This window comes from Benincasa hispida, chromosome 4 (assembly GCF_009727055.1).
Source record: "Benincasa hispida cultivar B227 chromosome 4, ASM972705v1, whole genome shotgun sequence".
NCBI classification, from domain to species: domain Eukaryota; kingdom Viridiplantae; phylum Streptophyta; class Magnoliopsida; order Cucurbitales; family Cucurbitaceae; genus Benincasa; species Benincasa hispida.
The window spans coordinates 22331169-22350077 of NC_052352.1; the positions used below are offsets into that span (position 1 = coordinate 22331169).

The 18909-nt window shown below is 30.5% G+C and overlaps 1 protein-coding gene across 3 annotated transcripts; it reads right to left on the minus strand.

The window, feature by feature from the left end:
• Positions 1 to 1468: 1468 nt before the first annotated feature.
• Positions 1469 to 6528, minus strand: LOC120076365 (inositol-tetrakisphosphate 1-kinase 3). Of its 3 annotated transcripts, none has more exons than XM_039030177.1 (10): positions 6107 to 6528; positions 5525 to 5606; positions 5220 to 5252; positions 3473 to 3593; positions 3290 to 3382; positions 2871 to 2990; positions 2598 to 2774; positions 2316 to 2371; positions 2131 to 2215; positions 1469 to 2001 (listed from the first exon to the last, which is right to left on the minus strand). In XM_039030177.1, exons 1-10 carry the CDS (start codon positions 6286 to 6288, stop codon positions 1910 to 1912), a joined length of 1041 nt encoding a protein of 346 aa, XP_038886105.1. In that variant the 5' UTR covers positions 6289 to 6528; the 3' UTR covers positions 1469 to 1909. The 3 variants fall into 3 exon arrangements, with proteins under 3 accessions (XP_038886105.1, XP_038886107.1, XP_038886106.1); XM_039030179.1 differs by lacking the exon at positions 6107 to 6528 and adding an exon at positions 4904 to 5011; XM_039030178.1 differs by lacking the exon at positions 6107 to 6528 and adding an exon at positions 4608 to 5011.
• Between the last annotated feature and the right edge of the window lie 12381 nt (positions 6529 to 18909).

An 18909-nucleotide genomic window follows, 5' to 3' on the forward strand; every position in this document is an offset into this window, starting at 1 on the left:
ACCTGGTTCAGATCATTCGCAACCTCACGGAGTCTACTGTTGTTCGATCCCTGTGAATTATAAAACAATTAGACAATATTTAAAATTAAATTAGATAATATTCATTCATTTACCAGATGACCCAACAGTTGCTCCCGACGAGTGACATAGCACCTTGTGATATTATTATCAATGAATATATTCTGAAGTGACATCTGTGTCAAACTGTTCAAGAGAAACCCCACTGCAATAAACCTTGCACGATAGTGCCATCACACTACCAAATGTGTAACTTTTTCGAACCAACTTATTTTATCCTTAGGTCAATATCATGCGTACGGGTTCAGTATTACAAGGCGATGGACATCCTACTGAAAACCGAATTGTCTCATCACCCTGTCAGGAAGATGTCATTCCACATTGAAAACATATGAGAGGACTCATCTCCGCCATATGTTTTGACCATTTGTACAAAAATTAGGCAAAGTATGCACAATAATTTTGTACAGCTCCCAAATAACCTGAAACACAAAATATTTAATTAGAGAATATTAAAGACAAATACAATAAAAAAAATGTGAATAAAATAATCAATTAGGTTTAGTTTAATGTATCGGTTCAGGTTGAAGCAGATCAAACATGTATCTATACTGGTTGATACATGTGTGGTTGTCTCAGTCATACAAAATGTTTTATACTTAGTGATCTTGAACAAGCATCATAGTTACTGTTCATTTAACAAGTTGGCCACTTTCATTCCAAGGCATAACTTGTATCTATGCGCTTCATATTCGCCTGGAGTTCACTCCCAGAAATATAGCCATCCCCACCCCCTCACGTCAATCCCACAAGCATCCGTCTAATTCAAAATGATAAAAAATGCATAGGTTGTTAGAAGGAGCTCGAGTACACAGATACATATAGTATACCATCTCATTACTTTATTTCCCCTATGAGGGAAAAAGAAAAGTAATAAACCTGCAATCTCGAAGGTGGATGTGTGTAGAAACTTCAACCTTCGACAACCTGAGCGAGATTCGCGAGATTTCCCTTGTCGAGAATTGAAGTTTCGACCTATGTATTGTTTTCAAGTTTTTCTTTGTTCGTCGAGTTCTCAACGTTCGACCTCCACATTAGTCGAGTTATCAACTTTCGACCTCTAGCCTTGAACTCCCAAAACAACATTATTTCTCTAATAAATTTCAAAACAACAATATTTCTCTAATAAGTTTTGAAAAAAAACAACAATATTAATATTAAAGGTCCATTTTCCTCGACCATGAACCCCTCGGCATAGTGGCATCATAGCTAGAGGCTGATTAGTTCACCTGTTAATAATAACAAATGACTGTAATATGGTGGGAGAGATCTTTTTGTAGAACCTATTCAATTAAGAACCATACAATGCTTCTCACCTATATGCATCAAGAACCTTCCATTGCTATAATAGAAGCATTTTGCTAATCTCTTGATGGGAGGAAAGCTGTTATAACTTATAAGCGTTAATTGATTCTTTTTCTAAAACAAAATTTACATTCGATCCTTAACACTTCCTTTTTCTACCTTAGAAATATTTACAGTCATTCTAGTAACTCCCAACAGAAGCAACAAGGGACCCCAAAGAAAATTAGTTCAAATTTGGCTAATTGATGCAAAGTCAAAAAGGCATTATTTACACCTTCCAAACTGCAAACTCGTCAACTTTGTGAGCGAGCATAACATTAGATAATTGGCTTAAAACCAAAGGACAGATTTTAAGTAAATCAATTTCATACCAAAGCACCTACTAGCTAGGCTTCTCTTCTCCCATCCTTCAGCCAAGTAAAAGATTGTATGAGTTGCTAGAGGCTGGCCCTTGTGCCGCTTATTCTAGAGTTCTGTTATAATCTGGAGAGTACTGAACGTGACCGTATGAGAATCAAAGAATTTTCTAATAAGTTGTTCTTTTCTTGTACTTGCTCTGCACCAAGCCCAACAGGAAGTCTGTAAATATGTGTTCATATTCCGGCATTTTCCCATACCCTACAACCATAATAAGCTTCAAACATCATTAACAGAACTATAGGGGAGGCAGATCAGGAAAAACTACATAATACTTGGATCCTGGTTGATGCAAGATTGATTTCACGTACATAAAAGATAAACACTCACCAGGGAAGTAGTTGATATCAATGACATAATAGTGATCTCTAGTTCCATACTCTCGAATAATGTCCAGATTGAATAAACGAAGCCCCTGCATAGAGGTATAATAGAACCACCATATGAGCACAATCTATTTTTCCCAGCACATGAATTGCCCCAAGAAAGATGAGGAAAATGAGCAAAAGCCCTACCAGTCTACGTCTGAGTTCCTTTGCTAGTCTCTCTAATAGAGGTCGTGGAGGAAGTTCTGCAGGGAAAAAGTATACACCATGTTAAAAATATGGCACTAAGAAATTCTGATTTTCCTATAATAAAAGATGTTCCCATGTGCTATCACTAGATATTGATAATCTAAAGTTCACGTCTTAAACATAGATACATCTATCACGAATGCAGTAATTGATCCTTAACTAAACAAGTAGAGAAAGACATCTAAGGTGTCAAAGGACCATTCTTCAAATTTGACGACTTACCAGCAACACAAGGGTCTAGATCTGCATCATCAGCAGATGCTGCAGCATGAGAAACTCTTGGGAAACGATAGATGCCAGCACTTTTCAATACCTCCCACATGCTAACATTTGGTAAAGAAAAACGTCTGACCACTTTTATAGCTTCACCAACAATGAAGACCTTAAACATGACACCTCCTGTCACCATGAATAATAGCAATTCAGAAACAAAATTCAAGACCCCAAACTATGGATGTAACATGGATTAAAGGGAAGAAGGTTAGAATTACTCACCATGGTTGACAAACTCCTGGAGAACAAGAGGAGGCTCAAGCTTTTGGAGGGAGTACTTATCATAAGCTAGAGATAGTTGATGGGACTTTTCACTTCCATCAGCAACCAACGGTTTAGCAACTGATTCAAATATGAGAAATATGTAAGGATCAAGTGTAAAAATATAAGATATAAATAGCAACAGGAGATATTCTTGATCGGTTACAAAAGTCTTAGATAGCAATAAAAATAAGGATAAAGCTTGTTAGACACTTTATAATATTTTTCTTTAGTCAAAAGAATTATATTCTGGTCTGTAGTAAACAAATTCCATAAATGAACAGAATCAAGCGTATTTAACAAAAATCACTCCTCTAGATTGCGTAGAAGACAACACCAACTCAACTACATAGGGCTTGGTATCACATAGATATACATACCAAGAGGAAGTTTTAGCCCGACATTCACCACTGCATCAGAAATGGACGATGCATCTTTCTTTATGACTAATTGTTTTGGAACACCTACTTTGCCTGCACATCAAAAAAGGTCATTTACATTCAGTAAGTTTCAGAGAGTAATAACCATATGTGGCACTCAAGAAACACATTCTCAATATTTACCATAAGATTCACATAAGTCCATGTCAGCAACTGCTTGAAGCATAGATTGCCGATTGTGTAAATGCTGTATCGCATCTGGAGGATCTAGGACAGTCACTTCTGGGTGTGTTTGTCTGTATTCCTACAAACATATGCAAAGAGGGTAAGAAAAGAATTGGAGTTAAATTTGCAAATGTTTCAGACATTTTCTTTATGAAACTGCATTTTTGTAAAAGCAAAATTTTCACATATATATGGTCCATCATGGTCAAATGGACACCAGGAAAGGTCAGGAAGCCAGAATACCCGAAAAAGAAGAAGATGATGAAGGAATTTTCAGCTACTGCAAAAATGAAAAGAATAGGATAGTTCAACTATTCCTTTGTTCAACTATTCCTTTCATACATCTAAAAAATCTTTTTACTTGATTAACCGGGATGCAAATAACATACTGAATTTTCCAATGACATGCTATGTAGAAATTAACAACTGATACTCATGGCTGAGGAATGGATTCAAGAGACCAGGAAAAGACAACAAAATATATTTAAAGAATGAAGACAATTAAAAGCTAAATCACGTATGGGTTCTGTTGTCCTGTCCTGTTCACAAAGAATCAATTGAAAAATGACAATGTCAATTTTATTTATTTATTTATTTTGAAAAATGACATTCACTATCTACAATCCACGGTCACTTAAGAGTTAAAACTCTCCAAACTACTCAGCCTAGAACTAAGGAATCTGAGAAATCAAGAAAGAAAAAAAAACACTAAATGGTTAAATTAATGCAAACTATTCAAACCAAGTAAGAAATAGATTAAAAATTGAAATTGCGTTATTTCAGACATTAGACAACCTTGCTATATACTCTGTAAAATTTAAGAATATGTATTAGTTTGAGTCCTTCCAAACATAGAATTTGGATAGAAAGTAGCATTAGAGAAATCGATCACAATATAACTTTCATAGACCACAATCCTAGATCACTTGAACATCCTAGCTATTTTCTTCCAGAAAACTTGTAGATGATTCAAAATGAGACGCTTCAAATAGAAACAATTAAATGTCAGATGATACGTTATTGAACTGTAAATAAAAAGATAATAAAGTTAGAAGACCCTCAAATTTTCTAGTAGCTGAGAATCCTTTAGCACCTATAACCCAGCACAAGCTTTTCCTTGTTCGCAAACCATGAGCAGAACATTCATCTGACTGGAAGCTTACAGTTGAGTTGAGGACGAGGAGGAGGAGGAGGTCACTTACATAGCCTAATCCTATAAATCAGACTTTCTAGCAGAATTTAGAATTAATTAGGCAACTCTGAAGCCAACTAAGTTAGGCTAATCAATATTGAAATGGGTAGCCATATACTGTGGAGAATGGAACCCATAAAAGTCGATGCAAATCAGAAGTCGCCAATTCTTGTTTTGGCAAAAAATTCCAAGAAAACCTGAACAAATCAGCCATGTGGTAAGAAGTGGAGACATCCTCACTTGTTGGAACCTTAAGGCCACGACCTCAACTACTGGGTCATGATTCATGACGTAAGAGAATCAGTCTGCACATTACGCAGATGTGGATGAGCTTTATAAATCAAAATTAGTTAGCCGAATAGCCAATGTCAGTGATCATTCGACTCCAACCATGTGAATAGATGTCGCATAGCATACAAGTTAGTTAATACAGAATTACATTCCACGAGGTGTAAATGTAATTTACACAACTAAAACAAGTCAAACTAAATTGATAGTCAATAGAAGACCAACCTCGAGAATCTGACGCCACTCTTTTCCTGACAACTGCATGTTAGAAAAACAAAGAGAGAAAAAGGGGTTGTGAGAAAAAGTTGAAGACCCATAAGCACCACATAAAACTTACTACATACTACTGGGACCCAGTATATGGTAGAAAATTTATAATTGGTTGATGCATGTAATGTAACCCACATGTGGTGGAAGAAGGATTATGAATTAAACTCTGAGAAAGATATGGATGGTTCTCCCCACCCAACATCAAAATGTTTCTTTCAAGGAAATACTACCATAGAAGAAAGTTTCAAAGAAAGACTAACCTTGTGTAAAACAATGTCAAAAGGACCCTGATCCGACAGAGGTCTGTTTTGATCAATTGCAACAAACAATATACCTTTGTTCCTGCATTTCCCAGAACAAAATATAAGGTAAAAAAATGACAATCGCTCAATAATCTTCATGATGTGAGACTAATGATAGCGAAATTGATCAGACCCATTTTAAAAAAAAAAAAATCTCAGAATTTTATTTTTAGGATCCAATCTTAATTGCAGCCTCAGAATCCCAAAGAAAACAAAGAAACAAAAATACAAGTTGATTAATCAGCTCATTCTCAATTACGAGATTTTTGGAACATTCTGATATTTTCCCACCATTTCCCCCTTCTTCCCTAGGCAAAAGAAAACGACGTAAGCAGCTCTGGAATATATTCCTCTATGAAACAATAGCCGGAAATAGAGATTCATACATTTCTGAAACAAGAAGAAAACGGAACAGGCCCTCTACAGAAATCAAAATCAATCAAAACCCCATCCCATTGAAACCCAAACAATCAAAGAACAAAACACGCAGAATAAACGATCAAAGCAAAAGAAAAGACGATAACGGAGCTTGGTATATACCTAGCTAATCCTTCAAGCTTAGGCTTCATAAAACTCTTGGTCTTCTTGGAGGTAAGAGCATAGCCAACAACAACCACCTTCCTTTGATGGGCATTCGAAAACCTAGACTGAAGCGACACCGTTTCTTCCATTTCAGGTGCGCCTTCGTTGGCGTTGTAAGGCGAATCTTCCTTCAACCTCATAATTTCTTCCTCCGACAAATTCAGTGCGTGCAAATCGAACGAGAAACGGAGAAGAAAATGGAAAGAAGCGTAGAAAATGCAGGGAATTGAGGAGTAACGGAGTTCAAATGGCGGAAGAAAAGAGAAGAAAAACGGGGAAGAAAATTAGATTCAAAGAACCAAAAGAAAAATGTTCAGGAGAAGAAGAGGAGGAGGAGGTATAAGGTGGAAGTGGAGATGGGTTATTTATAGACAGATTTTTGGTTTTTGAGTTTCACAATATAAATAGAAAAAGAAAAGGAATGGTTTCTAGCTGTACTGTTTTTATTTTTTATTTATTTTTTATTTTTATTTATTTATTATTTTATTTATTTTTTTGTTAAAAAAAAATGAGTTGGAAAAAAAAGAATATTTGTTTTTTTTTTTTTTTTAAGAAATTTTATAAAAATAAATGACTCCACGCGCTGTGGCCAGTTTTACACGTTTTGAATTCTCTTGCGTTCAACAAAGTTTAGGCAAATCCATGGCAAGCCGGTTTGTTCTTGTTTTTGTTTTTTTTTTTTTTGTCTAAATTTTATTCACCGATAATAATACTTTTTTTTTTAATTTATTTATGAAAATGGGGAATTTTTTAAAAAAAATGTAGAATGGGGTTTGATCGTTAATTTTAGGAGTTTAAGATTTGATCAACGATTTAGAAAGTTTAAAAAACAGTTTGATATAGTTGGATATGTGTAATATTGATTCTCTCTTAGTATATATACTAGATAATTGTTATGTTGGTTAAATCTAGTAAAATAATTGGGAGTTCATTTAACTTCCTAAAATGAATGTTTGCTTTTGAGACAACTTTATTAGCAATTTACTAACTTGATTGTTAGACCATATGTGTAAATTAATGTGATTTGATTAAATATGTAGTTTGGTAAATTCTGTAGTTAGATGAAGATGTTGTAGGTTTATGAGGTATAGTAAAAAACTCGAATGGTGATATTATGTGAGAGCATAAAGTTTTTAAACCATAAATGGTTATATTGAGCTCTCATAAATAATATTAGTTTTGAATGAAGACATGTATTGATCAAAAGAATGAAGACACTTCCAAAAGTTGAACTTTACCCCTATAGATGGAAACGGATTTTTTGACACTTTGAAACTTGCTAACAAGAAAGAATGATTGTTTTGTTAATGAATTACGATTCATTGTAGATATTTCAAGATAAACATAGATGTGAATTAGGCAAATAATTTTATCCTTACAAATTGAATTTAGAATTTAACATTGCACGATCTATCTTGCTACACGCAAAGAACCAAAATCATATGTAAATTTAGCTCGAAAAACACTCTCGAGCAACTTTTGCTGGCATCAAAGATTATCTTCAACTTAAGTTATGTCATCTTCATTTTCATATTTACTTAAAAAAGAGTTGTATTCACTTTTGACCATTTTGATGCCTAATTTTTGCTGTTGTAATTGTTTTAGTTAATATACACATATAACAGTTGTACTTTCTCAAAACTTCACCAATCTTACCTCTTTTAAAATCTACGACTAATTAAGTTATACTTGGATAAAGTTAATTAGGTTAATGTCAACAAAAGAGTGAAATGTACATTGAAGGCTAAAGACCTATTTGAATTATTAGTGGAAAAAAATCTTTTAAAAAAATGTTATTTTTATTAAATTTTTTTGATAAAAAATATTTTAAAATATGCTGTAAAAATATTTCAAAAACTATTTTCAACCGTTAAAAAAACGCTTCAATCTTTTTTTAAATAGTTTATTTTCAAAAAATTTAAACATTTTAAAATTTTAATCAAACCTACACTAAAACTATTGGTTAAAAGATACTCTCCCTATTTGAATGGCTCAATGCTGTAATGTATGACGTGGCTTTCCATTGTTAGAGGATAAGAGTGGATTTTGTAATTCCCCTTTATTTGAGAATATATAATATTCATTATTCCCCATTTTTTAGGCATTGATTAAAAAGCATTAACCATCTTATCATATCATTATTCTCAAATTTTGAGTATTTATACTTTTTTTTTTTTGGAATCCCCATTTTTGTTCTTTCACGTTTCAATTCTATAAAGCGGGTGTAGAATTATACTTTTTCTTTAATACTATTTAAGATTCCGATAATAGAGCATTTTATTTTCAATTAAAAATGAAAAAACATATTTTAGTACATTTGTTATTATTGAATATATACGAGGATTGTTTCCAATAAAAGAAAATAATCCATTTATTTATAAATATAACAAAATATCATTGTCTATCACGAATAAATAGCGATAGATATGGATAGACAACGACATTTTACTACATTTTTAGTAATTTTGTCAATTAAGTCAATGACCCTATATATAACCTTTCAACTCAAAATAAATAACAGATAAAAATAATAATTAATTAATTAAATTTAGTTTTTTAAATAAAAATATTTAGTTATTTAACTAAGAAACACAGACATAGATACAGATACATGATATGGATACGATACGATATGGTGATATGGTATTTCTAAAAAATTAAAATTCGGATATGTTGAAGATGAGTTACATATATATATATATATATATATATATAATATTATATATATATATATATATATATATATATGTATATGTTATGTATGTATGTATGTATAATGTTAATTAATTACTATAATACTATTTTAAGTTAGATTAAAGTAGATTCAAGAAGAGAGTGAAAACTTGAAAAAAAATCCAGCAACGTCGAGTGATTGTGAGCAACTAGGAAAGAAGTAGAAGATGAAGATTGAAGAAGGAAGTTGAGGATTGGTGGTGACACATGATTTAAATAGTGAGAGAGAAGGGAAGAATGAAAGATTTAATTACGTTTCAGCTTTTTTAATTTTTTATGTTTTTATCATTTTTAATTTATTTTGTTTGGATTGCTATATTTGTGAGTGATTTTAAAATGGTTAAATCAGTTTTTTTATTTTCAAAATCACCGTGAAACATGTTTAATCCTTCAAAACTAATTTTGACGATACGAAAATTGCATTTAAAAGTGTAAAATTGAAAACTAAATTAATTTTGAGTAATTAAAAGTGTGTTTTCAAGTGATTTTAAAAATGAAAAAGGTGATTTTTTATGATTTTAAAATCACTCATAAACATGCACTAAAATAAAATGGGTTATAGGTTGGGCTTTTTAGGTGGTTAGGCTTAAATTTGAAAAAAAAAAAAAAAAAATGACCCACGTATCTCGAAGCAATAAAAATTAAAAAATCAGATATTTCAAATCACGTATCAGACACGTATCTACCACGTATCTGGACGTATCGTATCCTATTTGATACCGATTTTCTGCACAATTAGAAGTATCTGTGCTTCCTAAGTATTTAAGATATTATCAACTATCCCTAGATTTGTGTCTACTCACTCTCAAAAGAAAAAATTGTATCTCTGATTTTTGAATTTTAATTTCATATCTAATAAGTCGACTTATTTTATTTACAAAATTAAGAAAAAAAAATTAAAGCCACAAAATTTAATTTATGTTTATGTACATTTGTTAATTATTAAAAATGAATATATTAAATACTTATTAGATGCAAAATTTCAAAGAAAATATTAGATATGTTTTTTTTATATATTAGATATATTAAGATTGAATCTATTAAATACAAGCTTGAAAATTTAAGTACCTAATAGGCACTTTTATGGTTTAAGAACCTATTAAGTCTAAGCTTTAAATTCATAGACTAATTTTTCTACCATAAAAAACTTATAATTAAATATTTGATTTAGAATATAAAGAATTTAGTTTGATTAACTATTTGATTTTTAAAAGTTGTATTTATTTTCTCACAATTTTTTTAACCATAATTTTATTATTTTTAAACAATCGCTTGGATTGAACCATATTTCAAAAAAAAAAAAAAAAATTATTATTTTTTTTAAAATTCTCAAAATTTTATTTGAATATTGAAAACACCCTTTGCAAAGAAATTATGTCATAAGTGGAAGTAAAATTGTTTATAAGAGCAAATGAAATGGTAAGAAATAGACTTTTCAAATTTTTTAAGATTTGAAAACTTGTAAATATTTGATATAATATTTTATTGAATTTGTAGAAAGTTTGAAAATATATAAAGATTTGGTATATAAGATTTTGGAAGATTATATGATATTTGAAAAAATAACAGAATCTCAACATGTAATGACCGATATATTAAAAACAAGTTGATTTTTTTAAGTAAATCTCAGTAGCCAACGTCGTCTGAGACCGATCGAAAAAAATTATACTATTAAAAAAAGATGTTAATTTTGAAAAGTGAAAACTTGATGAGGCTATTTCTGATAATTTTCAACTTAATTTTCAAAAATAAAAAACAAAATGATCATCAACGAGATCTAAAATGATTGAAGAACCTAAATTTATTTTATAAATTAGTTTATTCACCCCACAATATTTCCAGATATATTACTCACATTCAAAGGTTCAACGTTCTTATTTCCACCAATGAAACATTCTTTAGATTTTTTTAAAAAAAGTAATGCTGATTATTATTTAAAAGAATTATTTTTTTTATTGAATTACATATATCATCGATTAATCAGTGAAGACTTGTCAATATTTATGAATATAATTCAACTTACATAAAATATGTATCATCAATTAAGAAATTAAAGATTCAAGTATTTATTCTCACATATGGTTGAACTAAAAGGAATCTATGGACCAAAATTTAACGAATATTAAATCAAATCATATAAAAATAAAGAAAAATCAGCCAAAGTAATTTGTGAAAAAAAGAGAGGAAAGATTTTGGGCATACCCACAAAAGAGATATATGTGGATAAACATTGCAAAAGAGAGCAAGATATTGTAATATCAGTGTTGAACTCCATATATGATATGAGTATGAATGGCCTTTAAAGACGAACAAAAAGAAAAAAACAACACCCAAAACGTTATTTTATTTAGTCACTGTCATGTAATAAATAATAGCAATAATAATAATGCCCTAACATATCAGACAATATTTTAATTTAAGAAAAGAAAGTGCTTAAGTCCGAAGTTGCGGTAGTTTTGTATACAAAACCAGACCTAGCTAACTCCATCTCCATAACAATTATATATAAATGACATAGGTGTTTTATTGGTGCAAAAAAACACGTTTGCAGTATTGAACCTACAACACTCTGCTACTTAAATTTGTACATAAAATGTATAATTAAGTCAAACACAAAAATAAGGTTAGAGCTTTTATCCTTTGAAGATTACTTCTTTTTATTTTAAAGACGTCGAATGAGACTATTTATAATGTCATTCGTCTGACATTCGCTTATAGTTACGTGTAACTACGACGATGTCAAGGTAGTTGTAGCATTTGAGACTGTAGGCCACCATGTTGAGCCCAATTCAATTATTTCTCGATTGATATATATATATTCACTGGCTCGACTAGTTAGCCTGAAACCCGAGTTTCGAGTTTTAACTTTTTCCTTTTGGAGTACCCATTTTCTCATACCATCTTTCAATTTCTCTTGGACTTGGGGTCTTGCCTAGATGGCTGTCAATTTAATGAATATTTTTTAAATTCTAGATTATCCCTTTTTTACATTTAGATAATTAATTATTATTGGTTGTGTGTTGTCTATTATATATATATAATATAGGTTAAAAATATATTTTTGGTGTGAAAATCTCTTCTAATTTTATTTCTAATGACTTTTAAAGTTCTAATTTCATCTTCAAAGCATATGAGAAAAAAATATATTAATGACATGACAAGGATAATAAATTTATGTCGATATCAACATGAGGGATGAATCGACATTTGTGTTACATAAAAAAAATGGATGAAATATGAAAAAGAAGAAAAATCATTATTAATGAAAATATAATATACACAATAAACATTTACCTCATATAAAAAGACTAAACTATCTATCTATTTATTTAAATATATGTTTTTTTTGTATGTTATATATTTATATCTAATTTCATTGAGACTTGCATGAAATTGAAAATTTAACCTTTTGGTTGAAAACAACAGTTTAAACCATAGACTATGAAAGAAATCAAGTTAAAAATATTTAGTGTATTATTATTTATAGACTGGGAAATATTCTTTCAAATTAAATATTACTTTAGTTTATGTGCCCTTGACTTTAGTTTATTTTGACATGTGTATTTTTAAATTATTCTTTTTAATCTCTATACTTTTAACCTTAATTCATTTTGATCCATATACTTTCAAAATATTTATTTTAGTTCTTATATTTTTTGTTGGAAAATTGCATTGTATGTCGCACACATTTTAAGAAACCAAAGTTATGACTTCAACTTTTTTGTAATTACAGATGTAGCAATCATATAAAAATCAGATAACAATCATATAACAATCACATAGAAACCACATAGCAATCAAATTTTCATTCAGAAGTTTTTTTTTTGACATGTTTACAAAAAAGCAAAATCTAAAGACATACGCCTAATTTTTAATTTTTTTTAATTCAAGTTGCAATTTCTCCATTTTTGTTTTTGAAATGAGGTTCTCGCATTTTCAACTTTAGTTCTTTTAAAAAGTGATTATTTTGATTTTTTAGAAGGAAAACGATTAGATTAAAATAAAATATTTGAAAGTATAGAAATCAAAATGAATCACTAAAATTAAATATTTTTAAAACGATAAGGATGGATATATGGACCAAAGCCAAGTCCGAGCTTTCTAGTATCTCTAAATTCGATTTTTTTTATTTTACTAAAAGAATCTCTAAATTCGATTTGGTTGAAGACTAAAAATTGGGAGATAAATGTTTGTTTGAATAATAATAATAAAAAAAAGATATGGTTTTAATTTTTAATTTTTATTGGGAATAAAAAAACACAAAATAAGGAGTTGGGGGAGGTGGAACTTTCAAAAAAGAGAATCAATAGTACCATTTTATTTAGGGGAGGGAGACGCACAAATAGAAATTTGCGGCATGTACAAAAGATTTCGAGTTTAGATTCCAAGACGTGGACCAATTGGATTTTATTTCTTAGATGTCTCTAGAAGGAAATTTCTAATCTCTACTCAATAGATATCACTCCTACTCATCATTTGAGATGACCAGTTCGATTCTTAGATCTTAAAATTAATGTTATTTGACTTATGTTTATATCGATAATTTTTTTAATACATGAATAATACATATGACTTTTACAGCTCAATTGGTATCAAGTATATACTAGGTTCAATCTCCCACCTATGTGTTATTTAAAAAAAAAAACTTTTATTTAGCCTTTGATACTTTATTAAACTATATGTTGCTTTTAGAGATGTCCACATTCCCCATAAAGAATGGAGAAAGAGGGAGTGAGAGAAGAATCTCTCAAAAGCTAAATGGGAACAGGGACGGGAAATGTTCTTGTCTCCGTCCCCTCCCCAATCTCGTTAGCCTCTTTTCTTATATTTATTATATAATTTAATGTTATGTTGTTTATTATTATTTTACCAATATTATATATCAAATTTCAAGCTTTATTGTGTTTATCGATTAAGATATTGAATTAGTGTACAAAAATGGATATGTTTGAATTATTATTTTATTTTTATATATGAGTAACTTGATATGTAATTATTTTTTTATACTAGAAAATTTGAGTAATTTCTCTTTAAATTCTAATTATCCATGTGGAATTAATCATACAAAAAAATAGTAAGAAATTTAACTATTTAATTAAAAAAAATTTGAAATACTGATTTAAGTTAATTAATTTTTTAATCAAAGAAAAACAATGTGCATAAGAATTTGATCATCTCGAATTCTTCGTGTAAGAAATCATTTTCAATCTCACCCCACTTCGTGGACATCTCTAACTATTTTATTCCATAATTTTGGAGGATTCTTAAATTTCAATTTTGTGATAAATAAGAAAGGAAGGTGAGATGAAAAAGTAGTTAAAAAGAAAATTTCATCGTGGAGAAAATTAGTTGTGTCAAATCACAATAAGGTGTGGTGGTATTGTCCAAACTGCAAAGCCTATATTTTGGACAGCGCTATGGCGTATAATTATATTCCTCCCCCCATGGTGTGGCTCTAAGGCAAAGCCACAACTTTTTTACATGATCATGACCATATGTTTGTTTTGTGGAGATAGACACAGGAATTAGTGGAAAAAAAGATGATGCCTATGGAGATAAGTTAGTCAAATAAAGTGTATGGAGAGACACATATATAGTGGGAAAAAATACATTATTTATTTATTTATTTGTAACATAACATTTCAACCGCGGAACATGAAAATATGTACCGATTTATGTATTAGGATCCGTTGGGTTTATGTTTAACCTATAAATATAAAAATTGTTGAGAAAAGATGTACTACGCAAACAAAATGATTAGTGGGGGTGTTCAAATGACCCAATAACCAAAATAACTCGAATTATCCAACTTAAATTATAAGGATTGAGTTGGGTTAGTTTTATTTTTAGGTTGGATTTGATTGAATTTTTTCTATTTTTGTTGGGTTGAGTTTAGACTTGAATAAAAGAAATTGGGCCAACCCACTGAATTACATATATACTAATATATATATATCTTTTAAAATTGATAAATTTGTAAATTCTTTATGTTTTTCTTTTAAATTGTTTGTTTTTTTTTTTATAAAGTTTAGAATAGATATTTATATTTTTCTTTTAAAAATGTTTATTTCGTATAAAGTTTAGAGTAGATATTATAGATATTTCATATGTAAAAATTGAGTTTTATGAGATTTTAATTATTATATAGAACTGAGTTTTATGAGATTTTAGTTATTAGATATGTGTTGTGGATAAAATTTAAGTATTTTAAATTAAGAATAAAAGAAATAATAACCCGACAACCCAACCCAATCCAAATTTTGAAAGTTGGGTTGGGTTAGGTTGGAGAATATGTTTGGGTCATTTGGATTGCCAACTTGACCAACCCAAAATTTAGGTTGGTCTAAAAATATGTCACAACTCAATCCAACTCATGTACACTTCTAATGATTAATAATTAAAAAAAAAAAGTAATTGCAATCGATAACATTTTTTCGGATAATAACCAAGTGTATAACATCATTTTTAAAAAATTACAAATGTAGCAAAGTCTATTAGCGATAGACTTCTATCATTGATAGAATCTTACATGGTCTATCATCCTACTAACAATATGATCTATCACTGATAGACTATCTAAATTTTATCATATTTGTAAATTTTTTTTACATTATGTTATATCTGCTAATATTTTGGGTCTGATTGTTATATTTACAACTGTCCGTAAAAAACATTATGTAATTTATGAAAAATTAAGTGGATCTAATACATCAATGTCAAGCACGACTTCATAAACAATATGTATGACAAGTGAACAACATGAAAACGAACAGAAAATAATAAAAACAGAGATTCGTCACCCAGTTCAGTACAAAAACACCTACATCTTGGGGGAAGTATGCTTGGTGGAACGAAACTTCACTATAAAGAGTTTAACAATTACAATGAAAATACTTATCTGATATATTCTTTCTTCAGTGACTCGTGTATAGCTTCCTCTTCAGTTTCAATTTAGACTCTCCCCACTTCCACCATAATGCTTCTTCAAGTGTATGAGATCCCCTCAATACAACATACTTAGGCTCCCCTAAAAGTTAGATCCCCTCACATTTATCATATTTAAGCTCCTCTAAATATGAGTTTTCATCATCTTCAACGTACTTAGGCTTCCCCTAAATACAATATCAAATCAAACTCCTCCCGAGTTCTACAATGACTACCTAACAAAAAAGGTCTCAACGATAAATACAAAGATTTTCAATAACAATACATGGAGATTAAGGCTTAGACAAATCCTAAGGTCAAAACTCTCAATACACACTTTTCTAATTAGGCGGCTAATCCTAAAATTGAATAAGAGTACAATATAAATAAGACTAGCTTTGAGAATATCTTTTTGGAGTGAATAAAAATTTTCTGCAAGAAAATAAGGAAGACAACCACAGAAATTTGGAAATCATGCAGACAGATAAGGAAAAGATATTTTGTCGAATCTGTTGTCAGACATGTAACAATATTAATAACAATGTCTTTTACATGTTGCACAACATGTTACTCGAGTTTTGCTTATAATAAAATCAACCAACCACACTGAAGTATTATAAAAATATCAGTCAATCACACTGCAGTAACAATCTCTCCCCTTGGCTATTTTTTAGGGCAAAATAAACCAATAGTCAAGGCACGACGGTGGAAGCAAACCAACTAGACTAGAGTAACGCACACATAACCACAAATTACCACAAACCATCAGACAAACCAAATCAACAATCACAACCACAAACATCGAGCAAAGCCAACACCATATATCATATAACATATGCCCAGAGCCTTCAACATCTGGCCCTAACATAAAGGCCACATTTACACAAATAACAGATAACCACAATAACTCAATATCAACTTCATCCATAAGAACAGTAGAGCAAAAAAAAAAAAAAAACACACACACACACACACACACACACACAAATTTCATGATTTAGAGGCAAGATCCTGTAGGATACAATTTCTAATAGAAGGAATTTCACACCAGACATAAAAAAAAATCATCGTCAGCCAACAGAGGAATGTCTTAAGCGATGACAAGCATAAGATATCGATGAAACAGATTAACACTAACATAAGTAACACTGAGATCAACAATGACGAGCTATCCATTCTTAATCTAGTGCTTACAAACACCTTTAGAGAGCCTAATAACGAACTCTTTTGTAGCAGAATGATGCTCTAAAACAAACATGAGATCTTCCCTTTCTTAAATCAACTTTCTAATAATCTTTGTAATCTATTTGTAGGTTTCGACGTCTGTCTCTTTCACAAAAACTTTTGTAGAACAACTTGCACAACAATATATAGCTTACCTTAAAACCAAAAGCAATAACACCTCTAGATACAACACACAAAAGAAAGAAATACCACATACATAATAAGAATAAAATTGGAAAGAATCACCCCAGCAGATCTGCAACTAAATAAGGAAAGAAAACGAGCCAAATATCTACCCATAAACCAGAGACAAAAAGTCCAACGAGATAAATAAGGAAAATATTATCTGTCAACCAAAACCACAACATCACATACCAAGCAAACTAAAATAGAAATATATCACGATCTTCGAACTCACGGTCACAGCCCAGCCCATTCTCCCCCTTTTTCCAAGAAGAAAATCAGCCAGTAAAAGGGGTTAAGAAGACGATGAATCATCAGAGGATGTATCCCTAATGATAGGCTCAACACTGAGAACAACAGAATCAATAATATCTTTAGCATCAATATGATCAATAGTAGGAATATTAGATATACGAACTTCCTCAAGCCCTTTAGAGCCTAAATTTTCAATGCCCAAATCCAAAACAATTTCATTGATAATAAAATCAATACCAACTTTTTTCACAATTGATTTATTATTGGCACAAGCATTCAACTTTAAAGTATCTTCATGTATATTCACATCATAGAGCAATGGATTAGGAATAATAGAATCAGTATAGCAAAGAATATCTTCCTCGAAGATAAAATCATCAGATACATCTTTATCAAAGCTATTTTCACCATCATTTGGACCATTATAACTCACAACCGTTTGAACAACTAGACCACTATCAACATTCATTTTCTCAGATACATTCGAATCAATAGGTTGATTTATAGTAGCAACACTAGCAGATACACCGGTAGAAGTAATTGTTGGGTTTTATGTCCTAAAACTCGTAGATAGTAAATGTTATTAATTGATCGTCATCAATAAAAAGTTATAGATGTTAAATCATAAATGTTATTGTTTGTATTTTTGTGTATTTTGTCTTAATGTTTGTATTGTTTTCTATTTTGTCTTAATAATCTCAGATCTAATAAACTAACATTCAAGGTTGTCTTATGATTCTTGAACAGTATGTAGAGACATACAGAGATCAATGTTCAAGATACAACCTAGAAGGTATATAGTATAGGGATAAGGTTGGGTACCTTATCCTGATAACACTATGGATACGGTCCATTTTGTATTTGATACAAATGTAATGATCCAACGCATTCGTGTAGGTGACACGCAAATAGAGATATCCTATGCAATGAGTTTGCACAAGACTAGACTACGAAATAGTAACCACTAGATGTAACACCGTTAACAAGTCAGATTTCTATTTCGATAGAATGAACTAGGCAACTTAGTCTTAATCTTGAGTATATTATGAAGTCCTATTCACGAGAGATTATCCTTTTGCATGGGTGAGGATGGTCAGTTCGCATCCTAATATGCCTACTATTTTGGGGACAAGACCAAGTAGGGAGTTGAGAACATAATAATACAAGATGAAACCCACTCTTTCCCACCTTAAGGGTAAATAGATGGGTGTTCCCTTAAATGTTGTCTCCAGGATTTGAACAAAGGGCCCTACTCTCTTTTAACCTGAAAGGGGTTTCTTGTTGAGGTTGATGCTCTAAATCTCGTAGGGTCCTATAGTTTGTAAATGTATTGAACAAACTCAGTGTCTATTTAATAAAATATATGATATTTTATTCCATTTTTTGTTCCATTAACCACAAACCAATAAACTAACATCCAAGGTTATCTTGTAACTTAAACA